General features: G+C 38.7%; 1 protein-coding gene across 6 annotated transcripts in view; it reads left to right on the plus strand.

Annotated features, from left to right (window-relative positions):
• The window catches only part of ROBO2 (roundabout guidance receptor 2), an 857,210-nt gene extending 836,073 nt beyond the window's left edge, over positions 1–21,137 (plus strand). For 3 of the 6 annotated variants that reach the window (XM_021532362.2, XM_021532366.2, XM_021532364.3), the window contains 4 exons: positions 1,948–2,118; positions 8,481–8,744; positions 13,205–13,405; positions 14,372–21,137. In XM_021532362.2, coding sequence (XP_021388037.2) covers positions 1,948–2,118; positions 8,481–8,744; positions 13,205–13,405; positions 14,372–14,373 — 638 coding nt within the window. In that variant the 3' untranslated portion in view covers positions 14,374–21,137. The remainder of the gene's footprint in view (positions 1–1,947; positions 2,119–8,480; positions 8,745–13,204; positions 13,406–14,371) is intronic. The other 3 variants (XM_021532367.3, XM_021532368.3, XM_021532365.2) reach the window with 2 other exon arrangements.
• The last annotated feature ends 234 nt before the right edge of the window (positions 21,138–21,371 follow it).

Here is a 21,371-nt window from a genome sequence, read left to right on the forward strand (position 1 = left end):
TTATTTTTGCAAAACATCTGTGCAGCATGCTGTGAGCTGGGATGGAATTTCAGGCTCACATCTGAATTTCTTTGCATTAGGAGTCTTTTTTAAAATTTTTAAATGAAATCTTAATATTTCATCTGTGTTCATCTGCTATGTTATCCTTATCAGTGAAAAAAGGGCTTGATCACTTGTCTTTGTCTGGCTGCAGCTGTGCCAGCTATAGAGGTTAATGTTCCCAAATGCTTATTCCTTGCTTTCTCCCAGCTCCAGAATTAGCTGCTTGGGCGGGTGTTCTGTAACCCAATTTCAGTTAAAATGAGCTAGGTTAGCAAAGCCATTGTTTCCAGACTATATAAATTCAATTGGGGTTTTTTTGGTGGTTTTTTTTTGGTAGAGGAGGTTAAGGGAATGTCCAAATGAGGGCTTCAAACATGGTAACCTCTGATAGCTGGCACAGATGGGCAGCTGGGGACAAGCTGTGACCTCCTCATGGTGCAAAACAGAAGGTAGAAGACCAAGCCTGAGATAGTCACAAAATCTCTGAAGTCAAATAGTGAAATATTATCCTAACATTTTCACATTAATGTGAAACAACATGTTAGAGAGATTACGGCTACTTTTTCACTTTGCCCTCTTGGCACTGAGAATGTTTAAAATAGGATGCTGAGTTGCATATTACTCCCAGTTAGGCTTTTCTAGATCAGGTTGTATGTGACAGCATGTTGGAATTAAGCACATCTGTTGGAAGAGTTTACTAGAAAACAACCCACTGCAGGGTAGACCATGGTCTAAGTTAACCAGAGGATAAAAAGACCTCCTTTCTATCATGGGCCCAGTTGACCAGAAAAATAGAAATCACCCATTTTGCCACTTTCTATCACCTTTTGCACCATTTGGCCCTACAGCAGCACTGAAGGAACAGAATTTCAGACTGGCTTATGCATTTTGAACTGCAGATAGCATTAAAATATGTAAGAATTTTAATTATAAATTCTAAATTAATTAAGATGTTAGCATCTCCAAAATTTCGCAGGAATGACATACACATGAACAAAAGAAAGTCAAAGATGGGGATTTTTAGTTTTCATCAGTTATAATTAAATATTAGGTCCAGTTAACAAAATAAAAATATCAGAATAAGAGGAAGTGAATGTGTTAAATGAACTGTGCTCTTTAAATTCTGAGTCTTTAATCATCTGCTCCATAGAACAGCACCAAAGATATTTCTTTAAGAAAAATCACATAGCTTGAATAGTGTGTATATATATATATATATATATATATATATATATATAGACACATATATATATATGTGTATAAGAGATATAAAAATACATGAATAAATCTGAGGTCAGAATATATATTTTAAAAAGTCAAAGTAAAATTAACTGTAAAATTTTAGCATTTAAATGTACCTCCATTTTTATTTCTTGAGAAAAGAGAGTCCTTAAGTATACAGTATTACAATGCTACATAGCTTGCAAAATTAGTTACATTTATCTCGCTGGAGTTACTCCAGCTATACAGTGCATCTGGGAGCCCCTAAAATGAGGATCTGGCTCAGAAAACATGAAAGTGGAAGGCAGGAGGAGATAAATTTGATATGATTGCAGAACTGTTTTCCCTCCGTGTTCAAGGCTGAGGAGTTGTTATGACACATCTGTTCAGCACACAGAGCAGGTAGGAGTTAGATGGCATACAGTAGTTTTATCACAACAGATGGAATAATTTTAATTATAAAAGTTAAAGACAAAAGAATGCCAAGTTTCTCTACTTCACTTGTTGTGGTGTGTCTTAAAGCAGTTGTTATCAGTGGGTACCTTGAGGGGACACTTGCCTGCCTCTGAGAATTAGACCTGATTTAATGTTTCAGAGCAGACATTAATAGAACAGCGCGTTTCAAGGCAATAGCATTTTTTCATCTGGTTTCTGTCTCTCTTTTTTTTTTTTTTTTCTCTTTAGGCAAAGCATATTCTTCCTCTCAGAGACCTCGGCCAGGCAGTCCTTTTTCTACTGACAGCAACACCAGTGCAGCTGTCAATCAGGGTCAGAGGCCAAGGCCCACGAAGAAACACAAGGGCGGACGTCTGGAGCAGCCCCCTTTGCCTCATCGCCGGGAGGGAATCACGGACGGTGAGTGCTGGGGGAGGAAAACCTGCAACAGGCAGGTGAGCACAGCAGGAGAAGGCTGGGCATCTTTTCAGGAATATCAATTCAGGAATATCAATTACTGCTTTGGTGGAGTTGGAGTCCCCAGCTTGCCACATGAGCAGTGTTGCAACTCTAACAGTGTTGGGCTTGGCTGAGTGTTGGAGGAGCCTTTCCCCATTTCTGCTCTGGACATGGCATCATCTCTTAGGGTTTCTCAGATCTCAGTATAAATCTTACCCCAAAATGACTGCATTGCACATGTGTTGACATTGAAAAATGGCCTGTGAGTAATTTTACATTTTATGGAAGTAGCCACCACTAGCAGTAGCTGTATGTCATGAATTTCTAAGGAGAAGTGGAGAGCGAATCCCACAGGACTTTTTTGGTTTGTGCTGGTTTTGACAGACACCCAACAGCTACAGCGACACGTGTCATGTTTTCCCATGATTCTGCCTCACCTCTTGTCCGTGCTGCTTCAGTCCTGACATCCACTGACCTCAGTGACTGTGTCTCCCTCTTTTACATCTCCACTTCTCTCTTACAACTGCTTCCCATCTGGAAATTTCAGGCATGTCTGTTCTGCTCTTCTAATACTTAAGATCAGATCTTTCTTCCATTTTCTTTGTCTACCATTCTTGAGTCTGGCAAAAGACACAATTAGTACCTGTTAGTTTTTGAGGAAGACTGGGTAGGAAGGTGGCCAGCTGGCTACCTCCCCCTCATTTCTTCTGATCCTTGGCCTTGCACCTGTAGGTGTTGAAGCGTTCACCAAAGGGGTTATTGTTACACCTCCTCCTCTATGACTTATTTTCCCTGTGATATTATTTGTGGAAAAAGCTTAAAGTAGCTTAAATTCTGCTCCTATGGATCAAAGTTCCTTTAAACATTAATTCCCTCCCCTTGTGGATATATTACAGAGGCCTGTCTATCACACAGATCCATTGGATAGATGTGTCTGTGAAGTAGTAACTAGAAGGTTATGGATGTCACTTGTAGTGCTCGCCATACTCTTGCTGTACATGTTTTGTAACCCTTCTGAGTGTCATATCCTGTCACCCTGAACTATGAGCATCTTAGGCCACAAATTCTGTGTACATGTGAGTTTGTAGTGCACTTAATATGGTGGACAGTAATCCTTCTGCTTCTGAATACTGTTGCTACAGAAGTATTTTACAATAGTGGGGATACCAGAAAATTAATGGAGATCCAGTTCAGGTCATGAGACAGATGGAAGTGGGGCTCCTCAGAGAGTAACTCCTTCATAAAATTTGGCATTGTTTAAACTGGTGAAAGAGATCCAATTGTAAGATTCATTTTAAAAGAGGAAACTCCTATTACTTTGTATTTATCCTAAATAAAATACTAATCTTACCAGAATTTCTTTCATATATTTAAATCAGAATACCAATGATATACTATTTCCTTCAACCTCTCAGGCATGGGCAATAACCATAACAGCTTTTGGATGCCATTTGATTAATATTTGTCTTTTACAAACCTAGTTAAAGTTCTTGCTATATGTTGCAAAAATTTATAATGTCCTAGAGCAATAGAGGAACAGTTCCCATCCTGTATTAACACAGGAACAAACAAACAAACACAAATGGTACAGTTTTCCGCTTCAACTCCTACTGAATATGAGTCATTAAAGTGTAATGTCAAGTCTGAGTCATAGTTAAATTTTCAAAAGATCATTTGTTAATTAAGGAAGCTAGAAATTACTGCTGCCACCTGCATGTATGTAAACAACTGAATTTAGGAATCTCTGGTTTGCAGAAATTAAAAATGGTAACTGGGTGCTTTCTGTGGAATATTACAATGAACTGTACAGAGACAGACAATACCACTGTGCTTAAGCTATAGCTAGAAAGAGGAAGCAGGAGAGCCTCGGATAGGTCTAGCAATACCAAGCCCTAATCCAGGTCAGTCCATTAAGCCCTGGGCCATCCTGATTTCTGTGAAAAACATCACTATACATTTTCTCTGTTTTTTTCTGATGTCTCAAATTCATTCCCTTATAACTGCTTCCTCTTGGACTTGTCTTGTGAGACTATACTTGGTTTGCCAGTTGTTTTCAAATTCCCAGGTTGGATGAGTCCTGGTATCCTGTGTTTAAGTCTCATCACATACCGGATGTCTGTCATTTTCAATTTTCATTGACCAAGAAAGCTCCAGCTTTCTCTGCCCATTCCCATACACATCCCGAGTGCTTCCCCCTTGTTAACGGTAACCATATGGGACAGTGCAAAAGACCTAAGAAACTGTAATATTTAACACATAGCACACACATCTCAGACCATGTAAGCATCTGAGGGCTCAACTTCATGCTTAGTTTTGACAGCAATCCACACAAATCCCCTAAAACCCCACTTCTTCATTTCCTTCAGCTGCAAGTCAGAAGCCCCTAGAGACTGACTCTAGATGGAGTCTTCATATTTGTCTTGCTGTACAGCTTGTTTTTTCACTTCCACATCCTGAAATACTGTGGAGAAAACAGCACATCCACAGAGGAAGAATATGTTATAAACCCCTCAGATGGCCAAAACTTTCATTTTGAGTTCACAGTCCACCATAAAAAAAACACCCCCAAAAAAAACCAAAACCAAAACAACACAAAAAAGACAACCCCAGGAGGGTTTTAATGCTAGTGCTCAAGAAATAATTTGTTTTTTCTAGAAAAAATGTAGTCATAAATAGCAAAACAGTGGAATCTGTCATGTAGTTCGCAGCACGGTATCTGTGTGACTGAAATTAAAAACCCTTCCTTAACTGAGCATGATATGCAAAAAAAAAAAAAAAAAAAAAGTCAAAGAGGAGGCAGAAGGGAAATATGCTTAGGGTTTGAACAGGAGATCTGGAACATAAGACTTGTGTTACCATGCCTTCCTACTAACTTTCTTCTGTGTATTAAAAATAATTTTTAATGTTGAGAAAATACTTACCTTCTGATGCTAGAAAGTGTTTCAGAGACTTATTAAATGTCACAGTAATTATCACTCCTATGAGAAGAAATCACTGACACAGATAGAAAGGTGTGTCCTTATAGGTTCTTTAACTTGCTGCTTTTTCCAGTTAATAATGAGAAGCTGTGCCAAACCTTGACTGGTGCCTGAATCATTTAGCTAACACTCTGCCTTCTAAAGAAGGGCTGGAGTAATCCCAGACTGAATATCCATCTCCCCCTTATCAGGCACTCTGATGTCCTACAGCTCCTCAATCACAATCCTTCCATTACTAAATCAATAAGACCATCACCTCCCCACCAATGTACTTATGAACTGTCTTGTAGGTTTGATAATCCTGCCATTACAGGCTTCAGAATGAAAGTCCGGATGACATCCTACTGACCTAGAAAGTTTCTAGCTCTGTGCAGGCTTTTAGGTATTTTCCCTACCACCTGAAGGATAAATGAGACTTAGATGGAAGTAGGGTGACTTAGTGTTGCCACTCTGGGTATCCTCACTGAAAATCCCACTGAGCTCCCTACATTTCTAAATTCAGAACTTCTCTGAAGGGATTGACATGATGGAATTATTGACATGATTGCCTTTGTGGATAATCAGTATTCCTTGAGGATCTGGGACTTCTAACCCAGCTGACATCTGTTACCCCTTTAGCAGGGACAGGAAAGCCAAGGCAAGGCAAAACTGTTCTCAATAGTGTTGGAGGAAGAAACTCATGACTCCAGATGGGATCTTTTGATCAACCCAGGCAAGAGAGCAGAAAATATTTAGTTATCTACTAAGGCACAAGATTTACAAAGCAGGATGTAAATTGTAGAGCAAATCAAAGCCACATTTCCAAATGAAGCTCTCTTCCAGCTTATTTTATTAAAAAGGACAGGTAGGTGTTACTGTGGCTGTCAACCTGAGTAAGGAGGTGAAGAAACAGTTTAGTCAGGTGAAGTTTGGCTACAATTAGTAACCATTCTTACAGATCTTCTCAGACACTTGTAACACAGTTCAGTAAGTTTGAACTCAGGCCAGAGCCAATTTATGTTAATTCCAAAGTACCTGTAGTTCTTCTAGAATCCTGTGAAGCTTCATTACAAGATAAATTTTATTTTTCTCTTCAACTCATCCATAGTTTAAAGCACTCAAGGAAATTTGCAAACATGGTGTTTCATTTCACTTCTATGCATGTCAGTTTTTATGCTTGTTTTGTGGACGGATAAAAGGAATAATCAGGTTAACAGTAGATCAACACCATAACTCTACAGTAATCCCAGGAGCTGCAGCCAGCTCTAGAGCATCTAGTTTAAGTACAAGTCTTCTTTCCTTTTAAGTATCTAATTAATAACACATATTAGACAGCAATTTCTGAAGTAGGGTAGTCTGTTTAAAGTTTAATACTGCAATAATTTTAACCTTTTTTTTCTATGCTACTATTTGAAAATTTTACTTATATTGAACGGTAAATATTTTATCTGGGAAAATTGCATAGTCCCATGTCATGTTATGGCTGTGTTTATTGGATTCAATGCATCTCCACAAAGTGCTTATAAATCATGACTTCAGTGATCTCTATTTCAGATTGCATAAGCAGATGCCAGTGTTGTGGTTCTGTACATTAACTGGTTATGATCGCAATAAAATCAATTATAAGAAATGCCATTTTGGAAGCCAGCACTATAAAGCAATTTTAGCATTGGCAAGCTCCCATACCCTCCTGCTTCCACCTACAGTAACTCAAGTATAGTCATTGTCATGAAAGGTCGCATCTATATTCATAACAAAAAATTTCTCAAATAAATTAGTGCTGAACATAAAGCAAGCTCTCTGACAGATTATTAAAAGGCTACTCTTGCCAGAGGGTGCTTATCTTAATCTGGGGCATAGCACTGCAGCTGTGAGAAAAGGCACAGGAGCATCACTGGGTACAACTTTTTTCTCCTGAAAACACAAATGACCTGAACATCTCATATATCTGTAAGAGACAGTTGACTGGAATGACATCCCAGTGACTTTGGAAGCATTTCTGCTCCATATGTGAGGTATACGTATCATCTCTAACAGCAAGGACAAGAAAAAATTTCTGTGTAGCATTATATAAAGCTGGATTAGAGACTCTGAAAGAAACTCCCTCCAAAGGCCTCCTGACCAATTTATAAAATTCATTTCAGTTGCACTAGAGTTATAAACATCAGACATCCCTGCAGGCAAAGCAGAAGTTTACTTTTCCATGGCTGTTACTGAGCCAAGTTCAATTCCTTGGTAAATCTTCACAACACAGTAGATAGAAAGGACTAGAAAACAGGTCAGACACAAATCTATTACATAGGTTTTTGTGAAGTTGGTTTGGCTGCAGATATTTATTTGGGCTATCCATTGCCCCAAACCAGAATTATCAAAAAGTGTTCCTTGTAAAAAATGTGTATATGATATAGAAAAATTTTCATTATGATACTAAAGGTGCTTCTATTTTCTGATTTTTTTTTTTTTTTAATATTCTGGACTATTGTGAGTCTATCATATTGTTTCTAATAAAAAGGTGCATTTAGAATTAGAATTATCCTGAGTCTATAAATACCTTGGGTCGTGGACTAATAAAAAAGTGCACTTTTGGCCCCACAAATGTGTTTAGAAGGTTGACCTTCAATTCTACAAGCATCTTAGTAGTCCAAGTCACAAACTTGAAAAGGACAGAAGTTGTCAGAGACCAAGCAATTGTCTTTCTGTTAGCTGAAATTGTGTTTTAATTGGTTATATTTGCAGGACTGCTAAACTTAAGAGTGGCCATCCTTTATTCTCTGAAGAGTCCAGCTCTTATTTAGTTGACTAAAATTATTTGGTGGTTCCATTTAAACACATTGGTCAGAGATGTACTGATGCTTTTTTAATGACAGTAGGTTTCACAACTACGTTTTCCCAATATTTGTGACATTTTATTCATTTTGATGAAGTTCTATATGATATTTTGAGTTTACACCTGGAGCTGAAAGCATAGACCAAGAACAGGATGAAGCGAGCCCCAGTAGGGTAGAGGGAAATTGTCAACTGGCACGGGTCAGTTTTGCACAGCCTTTTGTAATTCCTTGCTGCTACAAGAACAAAACAGGTGGAGTACACCCCACAGAAAATAAATCCCATGCATGTAAGTCAGGGCTCAGAGTCTATGGATTTTTATGGAAGTTAGAAAGAGGTAGAAACACAGCAACCAGCATAAAGAGCTAGCAGAAGTCAAAACCCTTTTCTGATTAGCGTAATATTTCCTCCTTTCAAAATCAAACGATTTAGTGGCTCGTACCATTTGCAAGGCACTTTTCAGCGTCGAAAACAGACCTTCTGTTTCAACTTAAAAAAAAAAAAAAATCAGTTCACCTGAATTTTATTCACATTTTTTAGATCTTCCACCACCACCCGACCCGCCCCCCGGTCAGGGTTTAAGGCAGCCCATAGTGCCCGGCCAGCGCGGAGGCTCTGCCGAGAGGAAGGGGAGCTCTCTGGAGAGGCAGCACGCAGCAGCCAACGTAGATGACTCAAAGAGCTCCCTGGACCGGCCTGCTAGGACATCACTAGAGTGGCAGCGGCAAGCCCAGGAGTGGATAAGCTCTACAGACCGCCAAGAGGATTTCAGGAAAGCCCAACACAAACAAGCCTTCGGATCAGGTGCGTGTGCGCCGCACCAGCCGAGGCTGCTCCACCCCTCTGCCGAGGGGTTCTGTGCCTGGCAGGGCTCTAGGATCACCTCACACCTCTCTGGGAGAGCACTGCCCAGGGTCAGGCTGGAAAATGAGGAAAGCCAAAGTGAAACGAGAGCTTGTGATCTAGCTATCTCCCCTCCTGCAACAATGAAATCTCATTAGCGCCTGACTCGGTGCATTCTTTGCAGTGTTTTGGAAATTAATAATGTTCTCAAGCGTAGCGATGGAGAAAATAGAAAAAGTTTCCAGCCAGCAGGGAAAGAGAGAGATTTTTAGAGTATCTTTTGTTAGGTATATTTATTTATAGATATAGGGCCATATTTTCCAGTTCTTTCAACCTGCTTCCAAGTTGACAGCAGCTTTTACGTGTCTGCAAGAAGGCTGATCTTTCTGAGCTACTGACATTCCTTTCAGCTGCATTAAAAACCCTCTCTTCTCTTTATCCCAGGCTATGACAAAGTAGCATTCATCTCTTAAGCCCAGCAAGATGACAGCATAGGTTTTCACTTTCATACAGGACCTGCACTTTGCCCCAAGCTGACTTTAGCACCTAAATGGATTTCAGGTCTGCACAAATGTGCACAGGAGGTGATGTTAGGCTGGAGTTGGATTTCTGCAATATTCACATTTCCCTCTCTCAGCCTGACCTCAAGTAAAAGCTGCTGGTTTATCCTAGGGCGTTTTCTTTAACCCATTAATCATTTCATCCCAGTGCAGTGCTGATTAGAGTGATACAAGAGGACAAATAAGATTTAAACAAAAAATGATACTGCGTGCAAAGTTTTTTTTGTAGGGTTACACTGTTTCTTATGTGTATAACTTCCACAGTCACACTAGAGGTACTCTTATGATACATCTTTTTCTTGATTGTATTCACTCTTAAATCTCCTTGTTAATCTAACACACTAATACCACTGACATACTATAAAAAGAAGAGTAGTGTGCAGACAAATCTGTCATGGGGACAGGATTTACTGAATAAAGTCCTCCTAGGGAAAATACTGCTACCTGTATTTAAAATTTAAATATTTTAAATGCAATTGCTATTTTAAAAAATAACAATAATGGTACTGTTAAAACCCCCTAATTTGTTGGCTCCATAAACAAGTGAGTAGCTGTTCATGCTCTGAAATCACAATGTGAAGTCACAGTTTAAAAATAGTGTGTGAAATGCATGCTGCTTGGTGAAATGGCAATTTTAATTGCAGTTTAGAAGATGTACAAATACATAGAAAATAGCCTGAATATACCTTACACTTCTCATTTCCTTGGATTATTATTATTAAGGATGCTTCCCTGACCTGCTTAGAAAGAAGCACCTTCTTTTTCCTCTGTATCACACGTGTGTAAATAGAATTTGTCATTTATTCTGTGATGCTGAGCTTATACAGTAGTAAAATTCCCATCCTGCAGGGCTTGCATTTATCTGTCCATAAACAAAGATAACTTGATCCTGACACTTCCAGTGCCCTGCACTGAAGTGGTTAGAGGTATCCTGTTCTTGTCAAATTCAGGATGCCAAGAGCAAGGGCATATCCTTTATGCATAAAAAAAAGAATGCCTCTAGGAGATGCTATGAGTTTATCCTGGTATGAGGAGTTCACAAAGTTTGTGCACAAGATGAGCCAGGGCTCCATATCTCTCTGTCTGCATTCTCATTCCAGCCTCTTGCACTGCAGCTTTCTTGCTCTGCACTCTTATTTCTGGTAGATTCTAAAAGGACTACTCTTGTGTGTGATGCTGGTTTATATCACTGAATTTGGGTGTTTTAATAATATTAATTGTGCTTCTTCCCTTTTCCTTTATTCATGTCATATTCTTTGGAAATCCATTCTATCCCAGTGTTCAATACATTTCCAAACACAAGTTGTTATTATTAGTTATCAGCTTCCAGAAAGTAGACGATTTGCAACTTAGGGGGTTTCATTCAGATGTTACCAAGCTATGAGTGAAATTTTGAAAGCAAGACCTTTAGTTTGAAGTTGAATAGAATAAAAATACCTAAGTCTGGGATCTCTGTTTCCACTGGTTGCTTTCAGTATAAACAAGACCACTGAGTTCCTGGCAGTGGCTTCCTTGTAGAACTGGAGTAAAAGCTCATAATATATGGCATTCTCAGCTTCCCCCACCCAGACAAAAGTGGTCCTAGACCAGGTTACAATAATTTTAATAACAGGAAAAGCCTTTGGGTTATTTTCTGGGGTATAGAAGCATTGTTACTCACACATCCTAATTTCACAGGGGCTAGAATTATATCTTCAAATGAATGGCCCAGTATTTCAAAGAAAAAGGCACCAGCAAAACCTCCCCATATTCTTTGCAGGCCTGGATATAGGGCACTGTTTGGAGAGTTTAACAAATGTGAGCCCATTCTCAGGACTGGAGGCAACTACTTTTCGTGTGCTAGAATGTTGTGTAAAACCTAGCCTTTATTTATGTCACAATTCCTTATTTTATGGATTATGTTTATTTCTAAGGGCACAACAGATAATTTAACATACCATATGCTCTATAATGATAATGCACTTTATATTTATTCATGGTTGTTTTTCCTCAATATTTCATTGAACCCGAAGGAGGCCTTATCCTGAGTCCACCAGCTAGAAAAACAAATCAATTGACTATATATGTCATCTTCCAACTCTTTTGCTATGCTAGTGACTTTTGTTTTCATCCTTTAAAAATGTATCCAGCTTTCTGCTAAACTGATTTATGCTGCTTTCTTTATTGCTGCCTTAATGCAAACTGTTCCATATTTTAGCCAGCCTTTGGAAACCAGGTTTGCTTCTGACTGTATTGTTAGGTCTTGATATATAAAAAAACAAGTGACGTAATTTAGGAGAGACTGAGGCTGTTAAATGCCATTTTCAGTGTCTTTCAAGCATTTATTTTTATTTCAGCAAGGACAGCACACAGTCATAGCACAAAACACTGATAATGCCCTTACATCCTGCAGCACAAATATTCTGGTCCCTCAGCAGGACCAGAGGGAGATACTTTGGCAGGGAAAGAAGTCAGCTGCCTGCCCTCTTCTGCAACAAATTTACCTTAAAACAGGCTCAGTTCAACAGCAGCTCACATGGGGAATCCCCACATCCTACTCTTGTGGCAAAAAATGAAATCCCGAGTTTCTTCCATAAATTTGTTCTCATTTAGCACTTCTCTAAGTTAATTATGCCTCTGTTGCAGTCCTTGCAAAGGCTTCAAGCTTGTGAATAAAAGCGTTTTTATCTCCTTTATCTTTCCAACCATCCCCACCTACTTTCCAACCATCCCCACCTACTTTCCAACCATCCCCATTGTGTTCCTGCCTTCTGTCAAAGAAAGTCCATTTCTTCTCAAAAGGTTGTTTAAGAGTGAAGACAATTGGAAAGCCAAAATAAAGAAAATCCTTTGGGTCTAAATTCACTTTGGAAAAAGGAAAATTTCAAGCAGTAGAAATCCTACTGATTTCAGAAAGAACAATGCTGTGTCTGAGGTTAGGCATATATACTCATATTCTTTCTTGAATCAAACTATATTTAGCAACATCTCTTTCTTCAGCCTCTGAGAGGGCAAAAGTGAATCATACACAGCAAAGAAATAGAATAGTGCTTCTATTTCAGTGTTAAATCAGTTCTGCTGTTATGCTTCTTAGATTTGGATTATTATAACAATATCTCCAGGAAACTCTAATCAGAAGTGATGTCTTGTTTTATTTCATGCTATATGAAGACATACAGTCTTATGCCTTATTGCCATTAATCCTGCTCTTGAAAGTAGTTCATTATTACAGGTCTTCACAGAAAAAGAATCCAAGTGAGCAAAAGTAAGCCTTTTGCTCATAATGGAACATGAAACAAGATGCATGATTATTTATCCACTCCAAATATTACAACTGCAATGTATAATATAATATTTTTCAATGTAATTCAACACCAGTTAAAAATTGTCAGTGTACTTTGCATTGTTAGAAATTACTGAGTTGCTGGAAGCTAATTAAATTAGCTGATATTTTCGTTCCTTATCTAAAGTGATTGAGGTAATGTTGCCATAATTTAAGCTAAAGAAAAGGAAAAAACACATTTATGTAGGCTTGAAGCAAAAATCTAATCATAGCTTCATTGTTTTGGAAATTGCGTGTTCACCTATTTTCATTAAAGTATTTATGATTCATGGTCTCTTATGCATAATGAATCTAGACTTTTTATAATTAATACAAACTGACTTAGGAGTTCACAAGGAAGCAAGATTTAAATTCATACTGGCTTCTCTGTCCTTGGGATACAACTCTTACTTGTGTATTTTCTTAGGTGAAATTGTTATGCTATAAAGCAAACAAAAAAGACAGATATGAATGAATATGATGTGCATAAATGAATGGCTTGTTTATTCCTACTTCTAGGCTTTTATTGGTATTTCTTTTGCTTTGTTTTGCTTTTCTAGAAGAGGCACTCGTACCATATAGTAAACCCAACTTCCCATCCCCTGGTGGCCACAGCTCTTCAGGAACATCTTCTTCTAAAGGATCAACTGGACCTAGAAAAGGTGAAGTCTTGCGAGGAGGTCACCAACGCAATGCCAGTGACCTTCTCGATATAGGCTATGTGGGATCAAACAGTCAAGGACAGTTTACTGGTGAATTATGTAAGTTTACCTCTAGCTCCAGTTCAAACTCTCAAATAGATAAGAGAAAAAAAAAAAATATATAAATCTCTTGTGAAGGGAGTACAAAGTTGTGTGTGATATTCAGATTAAGCTTTGTCCAGGTCTTTTTGCCTTCTGAGGCGTATTGCATGTGATGGCAAACAAATGTTGTCCTTCTGTTCCTTGCTTTGGACCAGTTCAAATCTGTGTAAGCATGCCAAAATTATCTACATGGTACATCTCTCTGTGTGTAATGCTAGTGAAGCATGGGGAAGATTGAGAAGGAATTCTAGTAACTTGGAATTTTTTTTTTTTGGCAAAGTGTAGTGTGCTTGTCTTGGAAATACCAATGACAGATTTCCTCTCCTTAATTTCCTGTTTGATGAGAAGTATTCTCTTAGATGGAGGTCTTCTCTTCTTGACTGTGTAGCCCAGTTTTTCAGTTTTATACCTCCACTTTTTTCCTCAGCATCCCAAGGCAGGGAAATGTTTTCCAAGTTTGTTTTCTATTATCACTCAATATCTGTTAAACTTTCTATCAATCCATGTTGATGCTATGTACGTGCTGGCAGTACCAGCTACCCAAAGGCTTGACTCTGTTGTTTGAAAAAGAACATCAAAACCCCGGCATACTGGTGTGTTTAATAAATTGGTAATAAAAGCAGTGGAGCTGCTGGCATGTGTGCACCCTCTTGCTGCAGTCAAGCCCTCAGCAGCTCCTGGCAGTTACTGCCCCGTAGCTGTAAGAGAGCTAATGGTGACCCTGAAATGTGCAGTCTCAGATATGGTGTTGGTAAGTGCTAAATTTTAGCATCCCTTGCTTTTAATCTAAGAAGCAATTAACCCTGTTCTCACAACCTATTGAATATTCATCCTGTGCTGCAGTAATATTGCCATAAGCTTTATTTTGTGTGTTTTTTTCTCCTTATTACAACCTCTTTCTCTCTCTTTTGTTTCTCTCTATAGAGTAGTTGAGAAGACACATTGCAAGCTGCTCTGATGGACCATCAGGTCTGAACTCATGGAAGTGATGACACTAAACAGTGCAATGAACATTTTCTTTATTTATGTACTATTAAAAGAACTGTAAATGCAATGTAAAGACACACAGCCACACATATCCCACAGATACTTTACTTGTGTTCTTCTCTTTAATACACCATCCACCTTAAACTATTCCTTGTCAGGAGTATATAAAAAAAGAAAGAAAAAAAATCACCTTCCAGGATTAAAAGGATTTCCTTCTGTATATAATTTCTTTTGTTGCATTGCTATGCAAGCTCACCTTCTTTTTAGCTATGTTCATATTCATGTCTGTTTTTACTGGTCTGTTGTACTATATGTGAATTAATAGGCTGTGGTGCCATATATTAACTTTTAATTGTGTAACTTTTATGTTTAAAGTTTGCACTGCAATTTTATTTGGTGATAAGCACAAAACTCTACTCCTCATGACATGAAGAAAAAAGAGACTGAATGTGTGAAGAAGGTTTACATCCTGTAAGCTACTTTGGATAACGCTGGATGTAAAGGAGTATGTTGGGTGGTTTTCCATTGGGGTGTAGAAATGAGAAAGTGACAGGCAAAACTGATGTCAGTGAAGACATTAGAGACAGATTTAAATCTTTTAAAAACAAGCAACATAGTTGCTCTTCCTATTTAAGAAGGGGTCAGAAGTTGGAAGTGTGAGATTAAAGAGTGAAAATGAAAACTAAAGGTAGCATGAGATGGCCTAGACCCTTTCACTAGAGTGATACCCTTAGTATCTACTTTTAGCCATCCCATGCCACTAAGCAAAGGGGAAGAAAAACAAACCTTGCTACAAACAAAAGAACTTAAGGTGTTTCACTAAAGCTGTTTTTATTTTGCAGTTTTAAAAGAATTATTACCATTGATTTCTTCAGCCCAAAGCATAGGAAGGACAGAGATTTTTCAGGAGAAACAAACCATATAAACACAAGGAATACATAGTAAAAATAATGCAATTTATTACTAAGACATATTCAGGCTGCTTCCAAAAAATTGAAATGTCAGAGTATCCTATTTCATCTTTCCAATACATGTACAGTACAATAGAAGATAAAGCTGCACCACTGAAATTCATGACATTAATTGTTTTGATGCAGTCTACACAACCCTTTTTGTTCCATACCTGAGGTCTGAAAGAGCTGAAGTTCCATCAACTAAATTTGTAGTAAAATGTTTCATTTTTGGAAGGAAAGCAATGGTCAAATTATTTTTGGCTTGCATTAAGTATATTTATGGCAATACAATACATCCAAAAAGTTTGATATAAGCAAAGGAAATCTTTGACCTGTGTTTTAGTGAGTGGCTTCAAACTCTACTATGATGAGGAAATAACGCATGTTTATACACTTTTTGAATAAACCAGACTCTGTAAGTGGACATTAATGACAGCATCCTGTCTCTTCATTAATTTTCACAACTTGGTCCAAGTCTTCTTTACCTCTCAAATCTCAAAGAATAAATTCTCAAGCTTTTCTCAGAATATTGTGTATGGCTAACCCACCCATTACTTTGATGCTTAATTTAAATATTGCATCTTACAGCTTATTTCTGTTAGTTATCTGACCATGAACACAAGTTTCCATTGAATCCCCTTTTCATATAACCAGTCTATGTTGTTTTATATTTTGCCTTGGAGCTCACCAGTATTAAGAACACTTTTTGTCATGGCAGAATTTTAGAAAAGTAAATTATGATGCTAAATATGTGTTGCTTTTCATTTCATTAACTTGTTCCATGATAAGATAAAACACACCAGCCATCAGCTATAACTCAGCACTACTGAGTATTGAAAAATGCTAGTTAGCTCCCTTAAGGTCAAGATGTGTTATTTAGAAAGTTACAAACAAAAAAAAGTTTAGGAAAAAAGATATGAATTTATTTACATATGTGACCAATGAGTATATGCCATTTTCCTGCTTGTTAAAACATTATAGTTAAAAGCATAATTTAAAAATGTGCAAAAATGTTCAAGTAAGATAAAGAATGCAGCATAATTACATATGCATGTTTTTTATTTTGGTATATACCATATGAATAGAAGACTATTCAGACTACAGTTCAAATTTAATTCTCTGGAAAATATTTAACTCAGTCACCAATAGTAGTTTTTTTCCCCTTTTAATTCAAAAGCTTGTGCTGAGCTTTGGTGGAACACCTTACTCACTCTGTTCTCTTCAAAATTCAGTATCATTAGAGGTTGATAAAGCCATTCCAATTACTTTCAAATATGTGTTTTATCTCTTCCACTGGAAAGTAAATGTGTGTCAGTATTAAAGCTGTTCAGTACCATGATATTCACTAACTTGTCCATCTGCTTCTGTACATTTTTGTTCATTAATAATTTGCTTACAATATTACATAAGGTGTTGTTGTGTATGGCAAAGTGTCTCCATTATCTTACAGGTGATGTCTCTTCTTTTTCTTTTTATCTCTCTTTTCTATACAGTGTACTTCCAATGAACCACAGTACATATTTTTTAAAATGCCATTTAATTTACTATTTTAAAAGAAGTATTCTTCTTTTTTAAAAAAAATGAAAACATTTATTGTGAATAATGTGTTTAAAGAAAAGGGATGTTGTGGCAGCACTTAGAATTGTTTTTTAATTTGGTTTTTTTAAAACTGTTTATTGGCTACAGTTTGTTCACGAAAAAGTATGACCTCTTAATGTGTTTCATTGGTATTGTTAGTGCAGCAAAGTTTAATTGGCATAAGAAGTTGGTTAATAGTACTGTTGAAGTGTGTATTGTATATTTACTGGGGAAAAAATAAAACATATTCACATTTCAAATCTATGTTAAAAGACCTTGAGTAAGGAGTCAATATGTGAAAACCCAAACAGGGAAAATCAGGCAATAATAACATAGACTGAGCTATAATCATCACTGTCCACTTACAGGTGACAAGGAACATTTTGTACACTGTTTTTTGAACTAAGCAATGAGCCAGTGGTAAGCATGGCCTGTCCTAGGGGTTTCTGCTGAATGTCCTGTCTCTCCTGGAACAGTTGTACCACTGTAATTACACTGATACAGCTATTCCAGTGAAAATTCTGCTTGTAGCTGTGTTCTCTGTGTGTGGGGCAAGCACTGCAGGGGCACAGCTGGCTCTGCCTGAAGCCCACAGAGCAGTGGATGTGGAAAACCTGGTCTGAATCCTCACACCTGGGGCTTGGTACGGGTGGAGCTACTGCCAACCCAGTACAGAATGCCCCAAAATGTATGGATAGGTCAATTTTTCTCGATCTTTGTGCTGAATACAGGCTCAATTTTAAATACAGGAAGGCTGAAGGACCAAATAATGAATTCTTCCATGTGCTTCAGTGGTGTATTGCTGTATGGGCAGCCATTTCAGTGATGCAAGGAACAGACATTTCCTTTCTTGATGTTTTTTTTTTTTCTCCCCTTTATTTCTCAGGTACATATCCAAGTCAGTAAACCTTTAGAATACCTTTTGGTTGTCACCTGAAATGCAAAAGAAACACCATTCCTTGGGAAAAGTACTAAAGATAAAGTGTGTGGAATGTTTTTAAGTGTATTAATTTAACTGCACACAAGTGCAAAAGGAAAACAAGACTGTTTGAAATAATTATATGCTGGTTTATGCTTGCCTCAGCCCATGCATTGCCAGCCATGAGAAGAGGTGTGTGCTGAGGCTGAGAAAAAGTCCTCACAACTGAAAAGGGAAAGGGAATAGGGTTGGGGGAGATTTTGGCAGGAACTTGTATCTAAGAAAGATAAAAAATTACAGGCAGCTCCTTTGGCTTGTCTACAGTTTATGCAGTTTGGGGTTTTTTTATGGTTAATGGCCTTGTGGAGTTTTAGCAGGGGAACTAGAGAGAAAAAAGTCAACCTTTTGTAAAGACTGGGGGGTACTTGTTTGCTGAGGGAGGATTTTTAATTTAATTTTTAAATTTTTAACACGTGTTTTGTGTTTCATCTATCTGGAACACATTAGCTAAAAAATAAATTGTTTTTGAAGACCATGTGGGCAGCAGACAATTCATTTAGAAGGCAAATTCAAATAGCAGGAAAAGGGGAAAAAGTAGTACTAAAATAAGTAACACATACTGGTTTAGAAACAGCCAAGTCTGCCACAGTTTCACATGCAATTTTGAACAGTGCAACGATATGTATAAGCTTCATTTTGGTTTCCGTACCAAAACTAATTACCCAAAGTCCATAGGAGGCCTAGATCCTCGGGACACTTAATCTGGTGCTTTGTTTGAAGTGTGTGGTTAACCCAAGCTGGTGAGAGTGGAGGATGCTCAGGCTGTGTGCAGCCCCAGCCCTGGCTGCCGACCCCGGGAGTCTCCAGCAGAGGAGTCCCCATGGCTCCATGGGCTCCGTGGGCTCCAGTGGATCCCAGGCAGTCAGCACGCAGAGGAAGGTCACTTCTCTGAGGATGGAGTTTTCAGGGCAGGGAAGGTTTTTGATCTTGTGGCACCATGGAGCTCCCCTAGGCGTGTCTCACGTTTTGGGACTGCCCTCCCCCAGCTCTTAGTGCTCTCCTGCTGTGGTCTGTGCACTCAGTGCTGATGCTGTTCCCTGGATCTGGGGTGTTTGGTATGAGGGCTGCAAGAGCCATGGAGGTGCTCTGCATGCATTGAGTGGCTGAATATATGGATAAAAGCTTTATTAATTCAGGGGGACCAGGGACACAGAAGAGTAGTGGCACCAGACATCTGCCCTGCTGTGTCTAGCTTGTTCCCCTCTACCCTTCAGGACTGAGCTCCTTCCTGCCAACACTCCTCCACCCAAATGAACAGATACAACTCACAGGTATCTCATGGGACCCACAGGAGATGTAGGACCATGCCTACATGCATGATGGACTGGTTATTTGGGGAGAAGTAGCTCTGAGTTCCACAGCTGGTGTGAGGACTAGATTCCTCTTTAGCCTGACTTGATTTAACTCTGTAGCTACATCCAGGAAGACCCAGGCAGAAAACAAGTTCCTAGAGCAGAGCTCAGCATTGCAGCATCTCTTCTGGTATGTGGCTCCTTATTCAGTCTGTTGTAGGCAGTCCTGAGTTCACTGCTGAATTCTCAGCACATCCTAAGGACTCAGATGGCTTATGCTGACATCTAGGCAAGTGAGGTTGTTCCTCTTGCTTTAGCAGAATGGAAAAACAAACAAAAACCAAAAAATGACAAAACTTAAACCTTTTACTTCAGCACAAAACTTTATAAACAATGTGCAAAAATCTTAGAAAACCATATTTCAGATGTATGTTTGACAATTTTTTTTTTCTTTTTGTTTGTATTTTGTTTTGGCTACCATTGAAATAATCCATTTGGTTTTTTTCAGAGATGTAACACTGTCCATGCACTGCGCCCCCCCCCCCCCCTCCCCCCCAATGCATTTTCCAGCATTTATCTTTCATCTGTAAAGAAGTTATGGTAAAGAATAATGACATTTGTGTACTTACATTGTTCTAACTTTAAGCAACAAGGTGCACAGTTGCATTCAGTTCAATTGATCAAAGCCAGATGGGCACAAAATATTTGTGGGTCTTTTTTTCTAAAAAGGTCTGCTATTTGTGCTGATATTTGTTCTCCATTCATGCTGATCAGTGCATCTTTTGCCTTCAAGGATGCCATTAGTAATTCTCCTTTGTGTTCAAAAGCAGGAATCCATTGTGCAGCACTTGGAGAGCCACTCGGATGCAGGTAAAGAATATAAGAGCTTGAGCAAGTGCTAATTAGAACCAATTAAAGTTAATTGACCTCCTTTGGCAGTAAAATGCATAATAGAACTTGCTCTGTCCTTGCAAAATGGAGATCTTGCCTCTAAGCATAGGAGTGAAGCAGGGTTTCATGTAGCATCCCGTAGTAATTATGTGAGTATAACAACCAGGAAGCTGCTTGCTACAATTTGTTCTAATAACTGAGCTCTACTGTATCAGGGCAATGCAATAAAAGTGAGATTTCTTCTCCAGTCTATTTAAAAAACTAATTTTTACAGAGCAAATGAGCATCCCAAGATACCGATACTAATCTCTAGGAATGAGTTGGCAGAAAAATAGAGTCCCTTTTATAGGTAAGTAATGGTGTGAGCATAAAAGGCAGTTTTACACCTGCTGGTTGGCAATATCCCTGATGCTCAGAGGTTGCATCTATCCTGGGCAGTGGGGAAAGCTCTGGCAGGCCTGCACTGGGTGAAGGATCTGCCCACAGTTCAGAGGGGCTCCCTGCTGAACCTTGCCATGAGGTTGCCTTCGGTAGACTTCTGTTGGAAGAGGGGCACTGGCATCCATCCAGCTGAGGTTTGTGGTGCTGCAGGACTACACCACTGCCATGGGCAACACTGTGGACATGGTCAGAGGTACCCAAATAAAAGAGAGAGAAAGAGCAGGGGAAAGAATTAAGGGTAGGAAATGCAAAATTGTATGAATTCAAAAGCATCAGTGGTGGGTGCTAAACTATACATCGCTGTGAAAAGTTCAAAAGCCATTTTTATTAGAAAACCAGAATTGATCCAGTTTCTATGACCATGCTTTGATGACTTTTTGCTTGGCAGGAACTGAATGCGACTGATTTTGCTGCTAACTTGGCCTTACTATGAACAGCAATAAAGGTGTTAGTCAGGTGGGGACTTTGATGTGACCAAGTAACATCACTCTCCCTTCAGGGAATGTTCTGTGCTGGCTTGTTAATGAATTTCTTTCCTAATGAGTATCATTAAAAACCCTTTGATTAGCTATTTGTGTGAATGCCCTTCCTTTTTCCTCTAAGCTGCTACTTGCACGAGTGGCAGCGGGATTTTGCCCTAGGCAGAAAGCGTGCAGCTCTATTCCTCACCTCGTGAATACAAGTCTGAGGCAAACAGCAACAGGAAAGAGGGTGGAAAGAAAAATAAGAAAAATTAAAAAAGACCTCACGGATGAGTTGAAGTTATTTTCTACACATGTACAACCTGAGCAGGCACCAGCCTT

Source organism: Lonchura striata, chromosome 2, assembly GCF_046129695.1.
Source record: "Lonchura striata isolate bLonStr1 chromosome 2, bLonStr1.mat, whole genome shotgun sequence".
Taxonomy (NCBI): Eukaryota; Metazoa; Chordata; class Aves; order Passeriformes; family Estrildidae; genus Lonchura; species Lonchura striata.